Source organism: Pteronotus mesoamericanus, unplaced genomic scaffold, assembly GCF_021234165.1.
Source record: "Pteronotus mesoamericanus isolate MK-2021 breed Mesoamerican mustached bat unplaced genomic scaffold, CSHL_Meso_final contig_27, whole genome shotgun sequence".
Lineage (NCBI taxonomy): Eukaryota > Metazoa > Chordata > Mammalia > Chiroptera > Mormoopidae > Pteronotus > Pteronotus mesoamericanus.
In genome coordinates, this window is record NW_026555115.1 from 8,253,501 (window position 1) to 8,272,040 (window position 18,540).

Here is an 18,540-nt window from a genome sequence, read left to right on the forward strand (position 1 = left end):
CACACTGACTTAAACTTTTTATGCTTTTGACCATAAGTAATGGAAATAAGATGTGGATGAATCCAAGTGTTACATTGACACTGTGTACTAGATTTTGTGATTATCATAGTGTGAGGGAAATTCATGTTTAGGTTGCAGCATGACTTACGTGATCATAAAGGGAAATATTCCTACAGGGAGGAAAAAAGTGGACCTGGTGCCTGCCCTCAGGGAAGTTTAATTATAGTGGAAGAAACAAGTGAAAAGCAGACAAGGAAAGGAATTGTAAGTGATCTTGAGGGAAAGAAGCAAAAGGGGCTTAAGTGGAGGAAGGTGGGCAGGGGGCCTCATTGAGCTGCGGAGGTCCAGGAAGACCTCTCAGAAGGAGTGACGTTTAAGATGAAACCTGTAAGAGAAGGCATTAAGTTTGTGAATGTTGACTGTGAAAAGGGTTGGGGTTGGGGATTAGGAGGGGGACAGTGGGTGGGGGAAGAGTAATAGGCCATGAGGTTGGAGAGGTAGTGACTGTGATAGGGGAAGAGAATTGGGTTCTGGAGACATCATTTGAGCCCCTGAAGTAAGCATTATTCCTAGACATGTGGTTATTTCAGCTAATAAATAACCCCCCCCCTTTTTTTTTTGCTTAAGCTACTTTATTTATTTATTTTTTTTTAAACTTTAAAAAAACCTTTTATTACCAAACTCTAGCAGGTTTAACTCTGAACCCAGCTAACAGCAAAACAGCATCTCTGGCAGGATCTGGGATGGACGTGCAGATCTAAAGATCATCTCTTAACCAAAGGACTTAAAAAAAATACATATGTACATCTGCATAAGTGTTTTTTAAAAAAAGCAAAATTCTCCAGTGTTGCAAAAGATATCCAAAAGTGATTTCAGTACATATAAAACAGCACCTGGCACTATGCTGCCTTAAAAACCAAATTCAGGATGCACCTGGGAGAAGAGTAAAATATTTCCTCTTAAAAAAAAGATCCCCCCTTCTCCCCTTTCCTATTCTACTTCCACTGCTTATTCCTAGAAACACTCAGACTAGTATAAGCAAGACCCAGCCCACTTCTCTCCACCTCTGCCTGTCTGAAGGCTCACCAAGGATTGTTCCTTAAGGGTTTTGACCTCTGCTACAATCAGGAAATTGAGCCTTAATTTCTGGGAACTGGGGGGAAAAAAGAAAAAAACCTAGTTCCTTCAGGGATGGACCAGGCCCAGATGGAATACCAGGATATGCAAAGGGAGCCTTTCTAAATAAAAACATTGGAGACCTCATAACCTAAAGTGTATCCTATAGGTAAAAACAAGTAGCAGTGACTTACATACCAAAAAGGTGCTAATCTCCCCGTCTCTACCATAAAGCAAACAGAAGGGAGGAGAGTCACCTCCTCTCCATTGCAAGAATTTGGATGCCCATTCTAGACCAAAGCCACCCTGCAGAGACAGACGTGTGGTCATAGGGTGCAGTCCTTGCTGGGTAAAGCTGCCACTCCTGGGCAGCCTGGCCCATGGCCACTTGACCAAAACCGTCTACCCGACATGCAGGATGCTCAAGAATCACTAGGGAAATTACTTTTTCAATTCAAACTCGTCCCTGACAAACTTCTAGAAACTGCCTGGAGACCACCACACCCCCAGTGCAGGGTCACAGATCCTTCCAGTTGATAGGCTCCTTGCCAGACTTCTGCAGCAGCTCGTTAGTTTTAGAGAGATGTCTGCATCCAAAGAATCCTCTGTACACTGACAGGGGTGAGGCGTGGGCAGCCTGTAGCACGTGGTGACGCTTCCTGTCGATGGCAATGCCCTTCCTCTGAGCATAAGAACCCCAGAGCAAGAAGATGAGACCATTCGAGTTCTGATTTAGCCAGAATACAACTGCATCGGGAAATTGCTCCCAACCTTTCTCCTTATGAGAATTGGCCTGATGCGCCCGGACTGTGAAGACAGCGTTGAGCAGAACACCTTGCTTGGCCCACCCAGATAAATCTCCGTGACCAGGAGGAACAAAACCATCTATGTCTGTAGACAGCTCTTTATAAATGTTTTCCAAACTGAGCGGAGATGGAACAGGTCTTTGAACACTGAAGCAAAGTCCATGAGCTTGATTGGGTCCATGATATGGATCTTGTCCCAGGATGACAACCTTTATGTCTCTTATGTCGCACATTTGGGTCCAAGTGAAGACCTGGTGTGGGGGCGGATAAACAGTGTAATGTCTTCTTTCTTCTGCAACAAATCCTATTAGCTTTATAAAATGTGGTTTTGCGAACTCTCGGCTTAGGTGCTGCTTCCAACTTTCACCGAAACCCACCGGCACATTAGGAGCCCTGAGTCTGAGCAGGGCTGCGGCCTTGTTCTTCTGGATGCGCACCAACTGCTCGGGGCTCAGCGGCGGTGAGGGTGGTGTGCCGGACTCTTCCTGCTCCGCCCGAGCCTTCTAGTCCCGCTCCGCCCGAGCCTTCTTGGCCGGGGTGGTCGGGGCATCCCTGCTTTCCTCAGCTATGGCCGCCACGCTGGTCCCCCCGGTCGCCCAGCTCGGGGCTGCGGGCAGGTCGCTTCCTGGCAGGGCTGGGGGCGGGGCAGGGCAGGAGAAGGAGTAGAGCATCTTCTGGCTGATCATCCCGACGCCGAGAGGGAAGCGAACACGCGCCACCTGGCTACCCACAAGGCTGGTGGAGACTACCTAAGCTACTTTAAATTGTGGTTTCTTTCATTGTGGACAAGAGTCCTAACCATACAAGGGGGCTGAATATTTGAATTCCCTGAAAACACCTGTAGCTGGAGTTGGCTCTGAGTATAGTTCAAGCTTTATTCATTCTGAGAGAAGTATTTTTGTGTCATATTTTTCTGTTGGCCCTGCCTCAGTCCGATTCCCTGGACTTGAATTGTATGTATACGTTTAAAGCTGTAAGTACAGTCAGTTGGGAATCCCTTGGTTGGAAGTAATAGAAACACGAGGTAAATGAGCTCACCCCACAAAGGAGAACTTATTGGGAGGATACCAGTGTATGTCAGTGACTCATGAGAAATAATAAACCAAGCCACGTAAGGGGCTGAGAATATGGCTGCGACTCAGCAGCAGCTGGCATCAGCATCTTGAATGCTGGCAAGACTGTTGCATTATGGTCTGCCTTCATGTGCTGACTCTGTCTCTCTTGCTGTAGAGATCAGCTCTTAATACTTGGGAAGAAACATAGCTGCCAACTTGTAAAAATGAGTGACCTGTAGACATCTTTTGTTTGCTCACAGTGCTTTTAAAAGTTGATTTAGTTACTAGCTTTTAAAAGGGGAGATTTCACATAAAAGTCCAAAGTCCTCGCGTCTCTTAAGAAATCATAAATCTGACATTCCTAAATCCCAGCAAAGAGCTGGTGCTGAGGAACTGCCCTTCCTTTTGAAAGGAGCAGTGCATTGTCTAAAGGACCACAGTACCCCTACTATTCTCTTACTTCTGCGTGGGGCTCCCTCTCCCCGTGAAACCATCATGGACCCAGCCCACTCAGTCTGGTACCCATACCCATGCCCTGGCCAGGTCCAGTGCCCTCCCTGGGGCCAGTTTCTCCCATACTAAACAGGGCACATCTTATCTCTCTCACCCTTCTCCTCTCTCCTGTAATAACCATGAAGATGGCAGAAGGGAGCAGTTTCTAGAAAACGGATGCTAGGCAGATAGTATCTTAAATCACATATTTGGAAAAAATTGTGTGTTATTTAGTGAAGTCTATTTTTAAACTCATTTATACCAGATGTACTTTTGCCCGAATGCCTTGTTATTGTTCTTCATGTACTATTACTTTAACAGTTCTTTGCTTTTTTTATTTTGGAGGAGAGTTGGGAGGACTTTAGAGAAGCTTTAGTGATTTATGGCAAAACATAAAAATAGTATATGAAAGTATACACATGTTCTTTTACAGGGGCAATGGAAGTACGTTTTGACAACAGTTAATCTGAAGATACGGAATTTTGCCATAGATACCTTCTTCTGCCACATAAAATGGAAGATTTGGAGTATTTAAACATATCTTTAAAAAATTGTCCTGAATTGAATTTCTAGGTTTTGTTAAGAGAAGAAGGAGCAATTTGTACTTTTTTTCTCAATGTAAAGATTGCTCCCCATCCTCAGGAAACTAAAGTAGCAAGACCTGTGAGTGCAAACATCAGACATAATAAGCATTTCAGTTAGAACTTACAGTGTAACATGGTCTAGTCATATGTCTTTATGTATGGTATAAGCTAGGACTATAAAAAATTGCTATAAATGTACTAACAATCTTCCAAACCTGATTTAGTAAAAATTAAAATTTAAGTATTAATAGAATTTAATAAAATATTTTTAAACTTGTTTTCTGGTTTCTAGAGTTTCTATTCTGGTTCTAAATTGTGAAAATCCAAGAATGCATTTTCAAATCAGAATCACTTTTTTTCCTTTAAATTTATGTCATTACTTAAAGTGAACGTACCATTTTAGATCTTCATTATTTTGTCCTATTTTTTGTAAAATTCTTTGCTTTTCCAGGCAAATAATTTTTTAAAAAAATCTTTCTTTGTCATTTATTTAGTGCTTCCTATTTCTGAAGGCTTTATTTTTATTTATCTTTAACTCTTTCATTTATCGATTTTTAGAGAGAGGGGAAGAGAGAGAATGAGAGGGAGAGAAATACTGATGTAAGAGAGAAACATCCATTGATCCATTGCCTCTCAAATGCCTGGGAACCAAACCCACAACGTGGGCATGTGCCCTAATAGGCAACCTTTCTTTCAGTTTGTGGGACAGTGCCCAGCCAACTGAACTGCACTGTCACGGCCTATTTCTGAAGACTTTGAAACTGTAGAGTGAATATGTGGAAATGATTGTACTTGAATTTGAAGAACAGAAGATAAATAGAAGACTGTACAAAGAATGAGATTCTCTCGTTAGTAGGTAAACATGGAGAGGGAAGCGTTCACTTGATGGGCTGAATGAGAAATAGAGACCATCTCTAGGATGACATCAGAGAGATGAGTGATGATACTTCGTCATCCTCATTTAGGTACTAGAGAACTCAGAAATAATTTTGAATCAGATTGTGAAATGTGAATCAGGTTTGTTTTTTTTTTTTTAAACATAGCAATGTACAATGGCCAGTGTATAAACAAAGGTTGGTAGCATAGCATTAACTGTGAGACTGTGAACTGATATTTATTAGAAAGTAAGAATTCTGTTTGAAGTTAGATTCATGGTTCCATACAGATGAGTACAGAATTCTACTCACTTAATTCTAGTTCTTATAGAATTAAGGTAAGAAAATGGTATGTCCTCTGTGATGGGTAATGGGTGAAACAGCGGTTAACAAAATACAGAATCTGTTCTCCGAGAGCTTAAAGTTAATGGCATGGTGTTCAGTCTAGGTGTGCACTGGAATCACCTGGACAGCCTGAGAGCAGAGGTGCCAGGTTTCCATGTCCCTGAACTGGAATCTCCAGGAGACTGGGACCTTGGCACCTATGTTTTTGTCTTCATTATTTTTTATAACTTTTTTAGTGTAGAAATTTTCAAACATATACAAAAGTGGGGAGAGCAGTATAATGAACTACCGTGTATCCATCAGTCAGCTTCAACAATTATCAGTTTATGGCTAATCTTATTCCATCTATATCCCTAGTCTCTACCCCATTGATAACTTTGAAGCAAATCCCATATATCATTTAACTTCATTTGTAATGAGGTTAAATGAAGTCATTTGAAATTGTCTTAAACAATAATTCCTTAATATTATGTAATCCAGTCATGTTTAGATTTCTGCAATTTTCTTATATGTTTGTTTATTCAAATTAGGATCCAAATAAAGTCCATATATTTCAATAAGTTTATATGTCTCTTAGATCTCATAATTTATATGTTCCCTCTTTGTCTCTTTTTTCTTGAAATATATTTGTTAAAGAAACTGAGTGGCTTATTCATAGAACTTCCTACAGCTTATATATTGCTGATGGTGTGTCTTTGATCATGTTCAACATATTCCTCTGTCTCCTGTACTTCAGAAATTAGACTTAAAAGCTTTTTTAGGGGGAGGGTCAAGACCACATCATGGATGGTTGTGTCTTTTTCACGAAGCTCATAATGGTCCTGACTGGTGTAGCTCAGGGTATTGGGCGTTGTCCCGCAAACTGAAAGGTCGCTGGTTCGGTTCCCTGTCAGGGCACATGCCTAGGTTTCGGGCCAGGTCCCCAGTTTGGAGCCTGCAAGAGGCAACCTATCGAATCGATGTCTCTCTCGCACATAGATGTTCCTCTCTTTCTCCCTTCCCCTCTCTCTAAAAATAAATAAATAAAATCTTTAAAAAAAATAGATGCTCATAATGTCAGATTCTCTCTTCCTCCCTCCCTCTGTCTCTCTCTCTGTAATGTTAGCAGCAGCTCTTGATGCTTCATGCCTAGGTTTCTTAATTAATGAGGAGTTGCAAAGTGGCAATAGCTCAATTTCTATCATTCCTTGATTTGTTAGAATATTTTGTAAAGAGAAATTGTGCCATCTTTATCATTGCACGTGAGATATTATATTAAAATGTCTTTCCTTAGGAGATTGAGTTTTCTAAGGGCACAGACACACAGCTTGGCACAAAGTAGCATTTAAGTGTTTTTTGGACAGAAATGAATCAAATTACACAGGTTCTCTGTTGGTAAGTAGAGTCATATTAAAGGGTGTCTGTTGGTATGTTTCTCCAGCCCCCTGTAAAAGACTTCTCTGACTCTGTAAGAGCCATGCCTGGGACTTGGCCCAGGTCTGTATTTTGCCTTTCAAGTATTGGCTAAGGACCCAAATACTTAATTGAAGAGATCGGGTTTGCGAGCCCCTAAGAAAGAGTTTTGAAGTTGTTAGTGAAGGCAATGGATGGATTATAATTGATTTGCAAAAAAAATGGATGTATATGCTGAAGTTAGGGATGAATTGTACTGATGTCTATAACTTACATGAAATATATCAGAAAATAAGATGATTGATGGGTCAGTGGAGGGATGCCAGGTGACTGGGTGTGTGATGAAGCAAATGGAGCAAAATATGAATTGTAGCATCCAGGTGGTGGGCTTATGGATTCACTGTGTAGTTCTTTCAGCTTAAAGTTTGAAACTTTTCATAATAAAGTGTTGGGAAAATGATTCTTGTATCACTTAATAACATATATTATCTAGGCATATCTATAATAAATACAGATCATCAACATGAATTTCCTAAGTCTTATTAGGTTTTTTTTTCCCTGGTATTGTTCTTCCTCTTTTTATCTAGTCAAGTATCAGTTCTTATGTTGCTCCCTTAAGATTTCCCTGACCTTCCAATCTGATTTAGATGTTTCTCCTGTGTTCCCAGAGCACCTCTTGCATACTTCTGCCATAGGATTTATTATCCTGTACTATATTCATTACTAATCTGCCTGAACCACTAGACTTTGAGTTTCTTGAGTGCAAACACTGTTTCTGGAATGCTTTTGGTACAAGTAAAAATAAAAACAACAACAATAAATAGACTAACAGTTTAAATAAATAGGAATTTATTATCTCCAATGGTAGGAGTCTGGAGGAAGCAATTCCGATTTCCAGGGCTGGCCCGGCGGCGGGCACGTGGTGGGCACTTCTGCCTTTCTCCTGCCTTACCCCTCGTCAGGCCAGGTTCACTGAAGCAGTTATGTGGATCGGAAATAGCCACCATGGCTATCTCAGTTTTTGAGGTTTCAGCACATTTTGGCAAATGTTTGTGAATTTGTTGAATAGCCTTCAGTTTGTTTATGGTTTCTATTAAAAAAATTAATTTTGTGTTTTTGAAAATAACAGCTCAGAATTACATGTGTTTTATAAAAGCCTCCCCCACCCTAGAAAATTATCTCTCCATTTTCTAATACAGCTATAATAATTCATAAGACAAGGCTGCTTCAGAGAAATTGTGTGACAGCTGGATGGTCTGGAGGTTCCAGCCTCAGTCCCCAACCTCAGTCCCAGCCTCAGCTCTGTGGGAAACAGTTGTGGACCAGAAATTAGGCCAGAAGCAGTTTCACTTCCTAAACTAAAGCCTATTCGGAAGGCCTACTACCCTTTATCCCACTTAACTCTGTTTTATGCACAACTCAAATGTGCTTAATTATCTAGTTAATTGCTTAGAACACTTATTAAAAATCACATAATCAGAAAAGAGAGAGTGGCAAGAAGGCCCAGTGTAGGCAAATAAACAGGTGGTGCACTGACGGGGGAAGGACAAGCAGACGTGGTCTCCACTCATACCAGCAGTGATGGTCCTTAGGAAAATCACCTATGATCCTGCCACCTGCAGATATGTACTATTAACAGGGTATTTCTTGCTAGTGTTTTAATCTATGTATTCCTATATTTAAAACCAATTTTAGATCATATTTATGTGGTTTTGTATATTTTTTCACGTATTTTATTTCTTATTAAACAGAGCAGGCTGAATGTAAGTAAACCTTTTCTTGAAGATTTAACCTTAAAGACCGTTTTGTGTATTTTGTACAGTTTCTACTGAAGATTGACAGGTTTTAGAGTATACCACCCTAAAACCTGCCACTTTGGCATAAGGATTATTTTGATCTGAAGGCAATTGAAAAAGTAATAGACACAGAGAAACTGTCTTCCTCCCTCTACAGGAAGGGAAGGGAAGGGAAAAGAAAAATCTTACCGTGACACAACTCTAGACTCTAACAAGCCCAGAGAAGGCACCAGGGGAATCTATATAACAAACCTTACTCACCTTTACCTTCTATTAGTTTCCCCCATATATTTACCTTCCCAAATTTGCCACCCCTACAAGGGCAAAGCCTTTTTCCTGTGTTTCGTCACTTCTCCAAAAAAAAAAATGTATTGTTCTTTTGTTAAGATACTTTTAAGTCCAGGTTCTTACCACCCACTTTGATTGCTCATCACTGCTTTCTTGTGCACGCACCCCTAAGATGCACACATTAATAAACTTCTGTTTGTATTTTTTTCTTTTTACTTAGCTCTCTGTTTTCTCATTAATCTGTCTTTTGTCAGTCTAATTTTGGAGCCTCTGCTAGTGACCTAAGAAGGGTTTGTTTTTCCTCCCCTACCATTTTTAGTACTTCTCACTTTAAATACTTAAAAAATATTTTAGACATTCAGAGTGCTTTTTGTTCAGCTCCTGGTCTTTTGAAAATGAAATTTTTCTCACATTTTGATTTTGTTAAAAATGATCAGCTAATACTTCTTTTAAGAGCTGTCTGAGGAGTCCTTCTTGTTACGTATGCTGACTTTTGCGTTGGGTGATTTTCTTAGGTGTCGTAGGTTTGGCGTGCTCCTGTTTGTGGACTTTAGCTATGAATTTCCTGAGCTGTCCTCACTGCATGTTGTCCCCACAGAGAGGTTGTATTTAGTGACCCTTTGGCATTCTGCCTCGGGCTCCAGCACTGTGACCTCCGTGGGGTTGGTTTTTGTGTTAATTTCTGGGCTTTGGACGAGTGCTGTGGTTACAGATATTCAGAATATACTTCCCTGCAGTCAGGGCTCAATTCAAGCTTCCTTGTCATCTTTCTCTATTGGTGAAAGATGTTTTTCTTGTCCATTCTTTACCTGAAGGTGTGCTCCTTCCTTCAAGGATCTTATCTTTCCACATTTCAGTTCAGAAAAGCTCTCTCTAGCCCTGACTGGTGTGGCTCAGTGGATTGAGCACCAGCCTGTGAACCAAAGGGTCTTCAGTTCGATTCCCAGTCAGGGCACATGCCTGGGTTGCAGGCCAGGTCCCAGTAGGGGACATGTGAGAGACAACCACACATTGATGTTTCTCTCTCTTTCTCCCTCCCTTCCCTTCTCTCAAAAATTAATCTTAACAAAAAAGAAAAGCTCTCTTTTCTAAGTCCTACCTGGCACAGGGCTGGTCTGTTAGCCCTGTGGGTTTATTAAATCCTAAATTACCAAGAATAGCAGCTGTCCAGGGCTACAGAAATGCCAGCTCTCACTGTGGTTTTTTTCCCCTGCCTAGCATGGGGCTTTCTTACTTCCTTTTAAGCTCGGCTGTGCATTTAAGACATTCCCTACCTTGCAGGTCTACTATAATACAGTATAATCACCTGGGAAGCTTTCAGATGTTCGCTGCCCAGGCTGCATCTCAGACCAACTCCATCATAGTCTCTGGCATCAGGGTTTTGAGAGACTCCCAAGTGACTTCATTGTGCACCCACAGATGGGAACCACTGTTTTATAAATGATGTTGTTTTATGTTACCCAGTGATTTGTGCTCATGTGTGTTATGTGTATTTATTTTTCTAGTGGGGTATTTTAAGTTACTTTGTCAGAAGAAAACCAGCCTTTATTAAGTTTTTACTGTGTACTGGGCTTTGTGCTTAGGCCTTTCACATGTTATCTCATTTTAATACTCAGAAAAATACTACAAGGTAGGTGGTGGTTTACTAGTTTTTGCAGTTAAGAAAACCAGCTTGGAGAAATTAAATGACTAGTTCTAGGTCAGCTTACAAATGGCAGAGCCAGACTGGGGCCCATGTCCTTTTTCCTTCCTCTGTGGTACACATGTGAAATAGAGAAACTTTTCTGTACAAATTATTAAAATAAAAATCAGCACTTGGGTTAGAATAAGTCCCAGCTACTATATGTTAAATTTTCTTATTCAGAATACCTTATCTTCCCACAATTCAAGGGGTACTCTACTCATTTCATCTCACTCTGATGAGGTTAAACTGATTTTGACTAATGAGATTGTTACTTTTAGAAACATTTAACTCATTTTAGTTCATCACTTTAAATACACTTGAAGTAAATAATGTAGTTCTTCTTTTAAGTCTATCGTGTGTCATGAAGGGGTACCTATTACTGAATAATACATGTACTTACCCTTTTCAGGTGACCTCTGAGTCTCCAGCCTCTGCGGATCGTATGGGAGAGTGTGAAGGGAGGGAGAGGTGCAGGGGAGGGGTGGAGTGAGGACACCGAGAGAGTGAGACCCCGGAGTCCCGGGGTTCTCTGTAGTGCCAGATGACTGGGGGGTGGGGCCCGGAGTCCCAGCACTCCCCTCGGTGAAGCAGTGCTGAGGATGCATTGACCTTTGGTGGCAGGATGTCTCCCCACCCTCCCCTGTGACACAGGCCCATCCCCATTTCTTCTCTCTTAACTTGCTGTGGCTCTGGCTCTGCTGTGGTAAGTGACTTCAAGAGTGGCCAGTGGGCTTTATCTCCGCCTAGAGCCGAGAAAAGAGTTACTCTCTGTTGGAATGTCTGGATTAGGCTTTTCTGGAGCGTATGGGTTCAGCTGAGTGGACGCCAAACCGCCTCTAAGTTTCTGTGTTTCTCATTGGCAGTTCTTCAACTGGGTCTTCTGTCCGTGTGTCGCAACCTCAGAAAACCAGCAGGATGGCTACTAACAAGAGTAAGAGCCAGAGCTCCTTGGCCCTGCACAAGGTGATCATGGTGGGCAGTGGAGGGGTTGGCAAGTCGGCCTTGACGCTTCAGTTCATGTACGACGAGGTAAGACACGCTGGGCACGGGCTGCCATTGTCCTCCTGTCTGTTGTGGCATTGTCCCCTCTCCAGCAGTGTTCATGTGCCTGTTCCCTCAGGTGCACAGAGGATCATGGGGCAAACTTGTGTGAAGGTGCTTTCTGAATAGCTTTATGAGGAGTCTAACCAGTGTAAGGTCTGGATTGCTGATTTTTTGTTAACTTCAACTCTGGCAGGGGTGCTTGCATTATTTCCATTGTTATATTTTGAGCTTTCTTTCTGACAGGAGCAAGAGAGGAGAGGGGAACCTTCGTATAGGTATTTCTAAAGAACGAGCTGATACTTAGCTTTGTAACAGTCAATTTTAGGAGCTATCAAGAGGGAGAGCTAAGTTGTCACAAGACTTAATTTTTTCTCAAGTGATAGACATCGAGTTCTCCTTGCAGCAAGGGAAAGCTTGCACCACCCTTGCCCCAAACTTCCATCAATTGATATGGGTAAGGTAACTGGTACTGAGTCCAGTGTGACAACACAGGCTTGATTCCTGTGGCAACGAATGCCCCTGCTTGGTGACCGTTGCTGGTACTAGAGTGTTCAGACTGAGCTTAACCGTCCAGACCTCTTTCACTTGCATCACATTTCACATGGCATGTGCTTTACAAAATTTGTGAAAGGAAGCCGTCAGAACCACAGTTGGTTAAAGATCATTATCTCTTTTCACTAGACTTTCCATCTGCTGGCTCCGCTTACGTTGGGTGGTGCTGGAGTGGCCATGGGCATTTTTGGGATTTAGCTGACGGAGGCCAAATTAAGGATATGTTTAGTTGGGGATTAGTGGTATATATTGATGTGGTTCGGAGTCACTTTGGTTGCTGTTACCAGCTGTCCCAGTGGAGGAATGGCTCCCAGGAAAATTCTTACCGCCTGCTGTGCTGACTCACCAGGCACTGTGACATGAGGCGGCCCCAGGGCTGTGTGTGGCGGCATTGATGTGTCCTATGACACCTGGCACTAAATGAGTGGGCTGTGGAGGAGAAATAGGGATTGAAACATAAGGAGCTCGAAACTGGGCTGGAAAGTTCTTCCCTATCTTACAGGAAGGCTCAATAGAGGTATCCTAATTTTGATAGCAGTCCTAAATGTTTCGTTGCTGGTAATGTCAAGTAGTTGTGAAGGTAAAGAAACCTTTCTAAACTAGCAATAAAAAAGAAATTTGGATCAACTAGGCTACAGGAAAGACTAAATTACTTTTTTTAATTCTTCGTAGGAAATATTTCAAAATCATTGGCATAGGACAAGATAATCAAAGAATATACAGCAACCAAAAAAACAGTAGAAAGGTATTCTAGAGGTATGCCAGGTACTTAATTAATAAAAATATGTTATTTTGCTAGATTTTGTGATGTGTTATTTCTGTTAGTTTTCTATTGCAGTATAACAAATTGCCACGAATTCAGCAGCTTAAAATGACACATTTGTTACCTGCAGTTTCCAGGGGTCAGGAAACAGGCACAGCTTAGCTGGGTGCCCTGCGCAGGGACTCACAAGGCTGCGTGCAGCGCGGTGTCAGCTGTGCCTGCGAGCTTAGCCAGGGCTCGGGCCCTCGTCCAACCTCCCTGGGAGCTGGACAGTGTGGGCTGGAAGTCCACAGCTGAGAAAGGTCCCTGCTACCAGGCCCCCTCCATAGGTATTTGTACCCTGGCCGCTTGTTTCTTCAAGGCCAGGAGGAACGTCTGTCTGGTTAGCTAAGACAGATTCTTCCATACGGAAATGTAATCATGGGCTAATCTTGTTCGGGCACTTTGCCGTATTCTTTTGGTTAGAAGCCGGTCACAGTTGCCCCTGAATTCAAGGGGAGGGCATTATACAAAGGCATATTCACTGAAAGTCACCTGAGGGGAGTGTATTTGAGCATTTAAAAAATTTTATAATGGGTTTTGCCTTCTCTTTCTGGTTATTCCTATTCACTTTTCTATCTAATATTATAATTTTGTATTTTCTTAAAGAGGGCCCCCCAAATGAATAAACTTGAGACCAAAGCCATGATCTCTCCTGGGTCATAACTCTGCTTTTTCTTATAATGAGAACCTTGTTTTTTGATGCTTGCTTTTTTTCATCATATCATAGAGGCCAAAATGGGGAAATCTGGCAGAATCTGCTTAATTTATCCATACATTTCTGCATAAAAGAAGAGATGCAAATTTTGAAGTCCAAGTGTTTATTTTTGCTTATTAACCTCATTTGATTAGGAAAAATCCCTTACTTTTCTTTTATCACAGAGACTAGGGAAGAATAGAGGGTGAGGAGAGGAATTAAAATGAAGGAGATAGGATTAGATGTAGTTCGTTAATGAGTTAAGGGAACGAGATTTTGTGTCCCTAAAGAATGAATAATTGGGGATGTCACATATTTTTGGTTGTCACACCTGGAGGTCAGGTAGTACTAGCATCTGTTGGGGAGAGAGGCCAGGGATGCTCTTAACATCCTACAGCACACAGGAGAGAACTGCCCCGTCCACACTGTCCTTAGTGCTGCTGTGGACCGGAGGCTGAGCTCTGAGAATAGGATCCTTCTGCTCAGCGTGGCTGCACATTGTGAGAGGCTGGGAGTCTCGTTTGGATTTTTCATTGTGTGTTTGTATGCGTGTATGGCATGAGAGAGGGAAAAGAGGCACGCAAAACTGTTTTTCTTTAGCTTCAGAGAAATGGAGGACAACTGTGTTTGATCTTAGGCTATTTTTCTCATAGGCTAACGTGTTTGAGGACTGGAAGGCAGCAGTTATTAAGAAACAGTAAAATAAATCAAAGCAAGGGAAGAATAGAGATGAAGTGATATGTGTTTGGGGAAGTCTTTTAACTGATTTCTAAAACAGTGTTGCCTAGTAGAACCGTCTGCAGTGATGGAAAGTGTTCTGTAGCTGTACTGTCCCATACATGTGGGACACTACTGAGCACTTGCCACATGGCTGGCGGCTGCTGTATTGGACAGTATAGTTCCAGAAGCATAATTTTGGCACTCGAAGAGACCTTAGCAGTGATTCCCAAACCTAGCTGATCATAGAATTCCTGAGGGATTTTTAAAAAAATATCTTCTGAATACCATTTCTGGAGTTGAGAACTAGGAATCTTTCTTTCTAAAAAGCCTTCCAACAATTCTGATGTATGGCCAGATGTGATAACTCCTGCCTGAGGGATGATCTAGTCAAACCTAATTTCATAGAAAAGGAAACCCAGTTCTAGAGTTGGGAATGCCCGTGGTCTAAAGTCTTATGGGCCATTCAAACTCTTTGTTCCTGGTCCAACACTTTACCCTTAGTTTAAAAGAAATACTAGCTTATGTGGTAGAATTGCCATGAAAAGTGGATTGGAGTAGGAGCTGAAGTCCCAGAATTCTTTATTTTTGTCTAAGTTCTGACTTTGAGAAAAATTAGAGGGAGATTTTCATCTTTTTATTCTTGGTCTAACATACTTGAATACCTTTTAAGCTATTTGCCAGTTTTGGTGAGGTGAGGCTGGTGATGGGGAGACTTTGGCAGCAACCAGTGGCCAGCAGTCTGCTGAGACATGGCTTACTATGCAAGGGTGCGTATGAAGTTTGTCTTAGATTTGTGTATCTTGAGCAACTAGACCTGAATCACACACAGCCCTACAAGGCCAGAGGTATTTTTCATTTTAACAGATACCATGACTTTGGAGATTTCCTATTTCTAATGGAAAAATGTAAACATCAGGGTTTTAATCTAATGTTCTATTCATAAGCACAGTTTTTCCTATCTCAGAGGTATGCAGTCATACATACCTGGACATTCTGTGACTTCTAGTGTCAAGGGAGTCAATGGAGCTCTTGTTGGTGTTGACCTTGAACTCTCAGAAATATGCGGTTGAGATGCTTTATGGAATTATTCAGAGGTTTGCACTGTGGGGGCAGGGGGTTGGTCATGTATTTGTCTTGGAAGGGAGTTAAAAGAAGGATGCCGTTGTGCAGCATAAGCACATTTTCACATTTTCTCTATTTTAAGATAATTATTAGGATGAATATATGAGAACCTAATGTTAAAAATATTTTAGTGTTTTTATTTTTAGATTTAAAATCATCGGAACTAGTAGCTCCTAATTGGCAATACAAGACTCTTTTCAAGAGTTTTCTTCCAAGGGTCCATAAGTTCATGCTGATATTTTCAATTTAATTTTTAAATATTTAAAAATTTAAGTTAGAGTTTTATTAAGATATGATTCACACACCATGAAAGTCACCCTTTTAAAGTGTACAGTTCAATGAGTTTTAGTAGATTCACACAGGTGTACAAGTATCACCACTATGAGTTTTGAACATTTCATCACTCCTTCTGCCCAAAACACCCTACATATTAGCAGCCACCTCTCATTAGTGCTCCCTCTCCCCTCCTTGGTCCCTGACAACCACTTTTTGGTTTTATGGCTTTGCCTATCCTGGACATTTTATATGAATGTAATCCTACCATATGTGACCTCTGATTCAGTCTGACTTCTTTCACTTAGTGTTTTGAAAGTTCATCCATGTTGAAGTATTATTTCATTTAAAAAAATTGAGATAGAATTCATACACCATAAAATTTACCCCTTTAGAAATGTAAAATTCAGTGTTTTTTAGTATATCCATGAATTTGTACAACTGCCATCACTGTTTAATTCTAGAACATCACCCAGAAAGAACCTGCATACCCATTAGCAATCACTCTTCATTCACCTTGCCCATGGTTCTGGCACCTGCTACTCTACTTTCTGTTTCCATAGCTTTGTTTATTCTGGACATTTCATTTAAATACACTCATAACAGAAGACTGTTTGTGTCTTCTTCTGCTGCTTACCATGATTTGTCAAGGTTATCCATGTTGTAGCATGAATTAGTACTTTATTCCTTTTTATGACAGAGTATTCTTCCATTATCTGGATATGCCATGTTTTGTTTATCCATTTGTCAGTTGACAGACATTGTATTGTGTCTACTTTTTGGCTATTAGGATAATGTTGCTATGTACACTTGTGTACAAATCTTTATGTACACATACTCGTATGTCCTGTGTTCTCTTGGGTATATATCTAGGCATGAAATTGGCCTGGTTACATGGTAATTCTTTGTATAACTTTGGGAACTGCACAGCTGTTTTCCACAACAGCCACACCTTTTTATTATTCCCATTAGCAGTGTATGAGAGTTCCAGTTTCTCCACATTCTTGTCAACACTCATTATCATCCATCTTTTTGATTGTAGCATCCTAGTAGTTGTGAAATGGTATCTAATTGTGGTTTTGATTTGCATTTCTCTAATGATTAATGATACTGAACATCTTTTCATGTACTTGGCCATTTGTATATATATACTTTGAAGAAATGTCTATTCAGATCTTTTGCCTATTTTTTGATTGGGTAATTTGTCTTTTCATTGTTGAGTTTTAAAGTTTCTTTATATAGTCTGGATACAAGTTCCTTTTTGGATATATGATTTACAAATATTTTCTTCCATTCTGTTGGTTGTCTTTTCACTTCCTTAATGGTATCCTTTAAAGTATGAACATTTTAAATTTTGATGAAGGCCAATTTAGTTTCTCTTTTATTGCTCATGCTTTTGGTGTCATATCTAAGAATGCATTGCTCATAAAGATTTACACCTATGTTTTCTTCCAAGAGTTTATAGTTTAGCTCTTACATCAGCTCTTTGATACATTTTGAGTTAATTTTTGTATGTAATGGGAAAAGTAGGGGGTCCAGATTCAATATTTTGCATGTGGATATCTACTTATACTAGCAGCAAATCAATGGTAATGGTACATTGCTATCATTAGTTTACTTTTCTTCTGAATAACTTGAATTCTAGCATCATTTAGACAATTACTTATTCAATATATAATACAATATAAAGAAAATAGCTTTGAAATATTAATATCATTATTACTAAATATTACAAGCACTGAGAGAAGTTTGTTTACCATTTCTTTGAACTTTTTTGTCCTTAGTCTCTTTTAGTGAGATACATTTTATTAAAACATTCTCTTCTAAAGTCTCTTGAATTCTTTCTCTGTATGGCTACATTACCCATTTAATATTCATTTAGCTTCAGTTTTTCTATTTAACAACTTCACAATTCATTTCATTTTGTTTGGCACATACATACGTGTATATACATAAACATTAAGAGAGAGATATATATACACAGGCACACACACAATAATATGTATTTTATATATGTATATTATATATCTTATTTTTTTTATCCCTACTTCCCTTCTGCAAAAGGCAGCCTGTTATATATTAGATATCTTTACATACCAGTACATTGACTTCTTTCTCATCTATTAAGTGGATTCCTATTGCTGGATATTGGGGTGGTTTTTAATTTTTTGCTGTTACATACAGTGCAACAGTGAATAGCCTTGTGTATTCTTGTACAGGTGTTTCTATAGTTTAGATTCTTAGAAGCAGAATGGCTGGCACAAAAGATAAGTGCTTCTCAAGTTCTATCAGGTGTTGCCCTGTTCATCTCCATAAGGATGTACTGTTCTCTGCTTCTGCTAGTAATGTACAAGATTGCCTTTTCCCAGAGTATGCTGTCAGACTGGGAGTTTTGCCATTCTTGTATCTCAGTGGAGTTACAGTTTTTTTTTTTCTTTATTAGTGATTTCTTCATGGGTTTAACAGCATACATATCAATATTATTTTTCTTTGACTTGTTTATGTTTGTTGCCACTTTTTCCCCTTGGATTGTTGATCTTTTCTTCTCTTTCCTTTCAGTGGGAAGGAAAAAATCTTTGTGATATGGTTTCAAATACATTTTCCTTGGTTGTCCGTGTTTATAATGTGTTGTACCAAACAGAAGTTGTTCTTTTTTTAAATTAATTTTTTACATAGTCTGATTTATCAAATTTCTTTTACCTGGCCTCTGGATTTTGAGTCATTGTTATTAAAAAGACTTTTCCTTAGTTAAAAGTAATAAAGGAATTTCACCCATATTTTCTTCTAGTGCTTGAGGGTTTTATTTTTTACATTTAATCTTTGACACATTAGGAGTTTATCATGTTGTATAATTAGTTAAGCCTCTTGGTACCTGTTGTCAAATTATTCTTCACATG

At 40.1% G+C, this 18,540-nt stretch overlaps 1 protein-coding gene and 1 pseudogene across 9 annotated transcripts in view; one reads left to right on the top strand and one right to left on the bottom strand.

The window, feature by feature from the left end:
• The window catches only part of RALB (RAS like proto-oncogene B), a 76,271-nt gene that overhangs the window by 46,292 nt on the left and 11,439 nt on the right, over positions 1 to 18,540 (top strand). For 7 of the 9 annotated variants that reach the window (XM_054575013.1, XM_054575014.1, XM_054575012.1 and 4 more), the window contains one exon: positions 11,297 to 11,462. In XM_054575013.1, the coding sequence (XP_054430988.1) occupies positions 11,349 to 11,462 (114 nt within the window). In that variant the 5' untranslated portion in view covers positions 11,297 to 11,348. Of the gene's footprint in view, positions 1 to 4,053; positions 4,133 to 11,296; positions 11,463 to 18,540 lie in introns of those variants that run through there. The other 2 variants (XM_054575020.1, XM_054575021.1) reach the window with 2 other exon arrangements.
• Positions 1,634 to 2,640, bottom strand: LOC129071735 (uracil-DNA glycosylase-like; annotated as a pseudogene).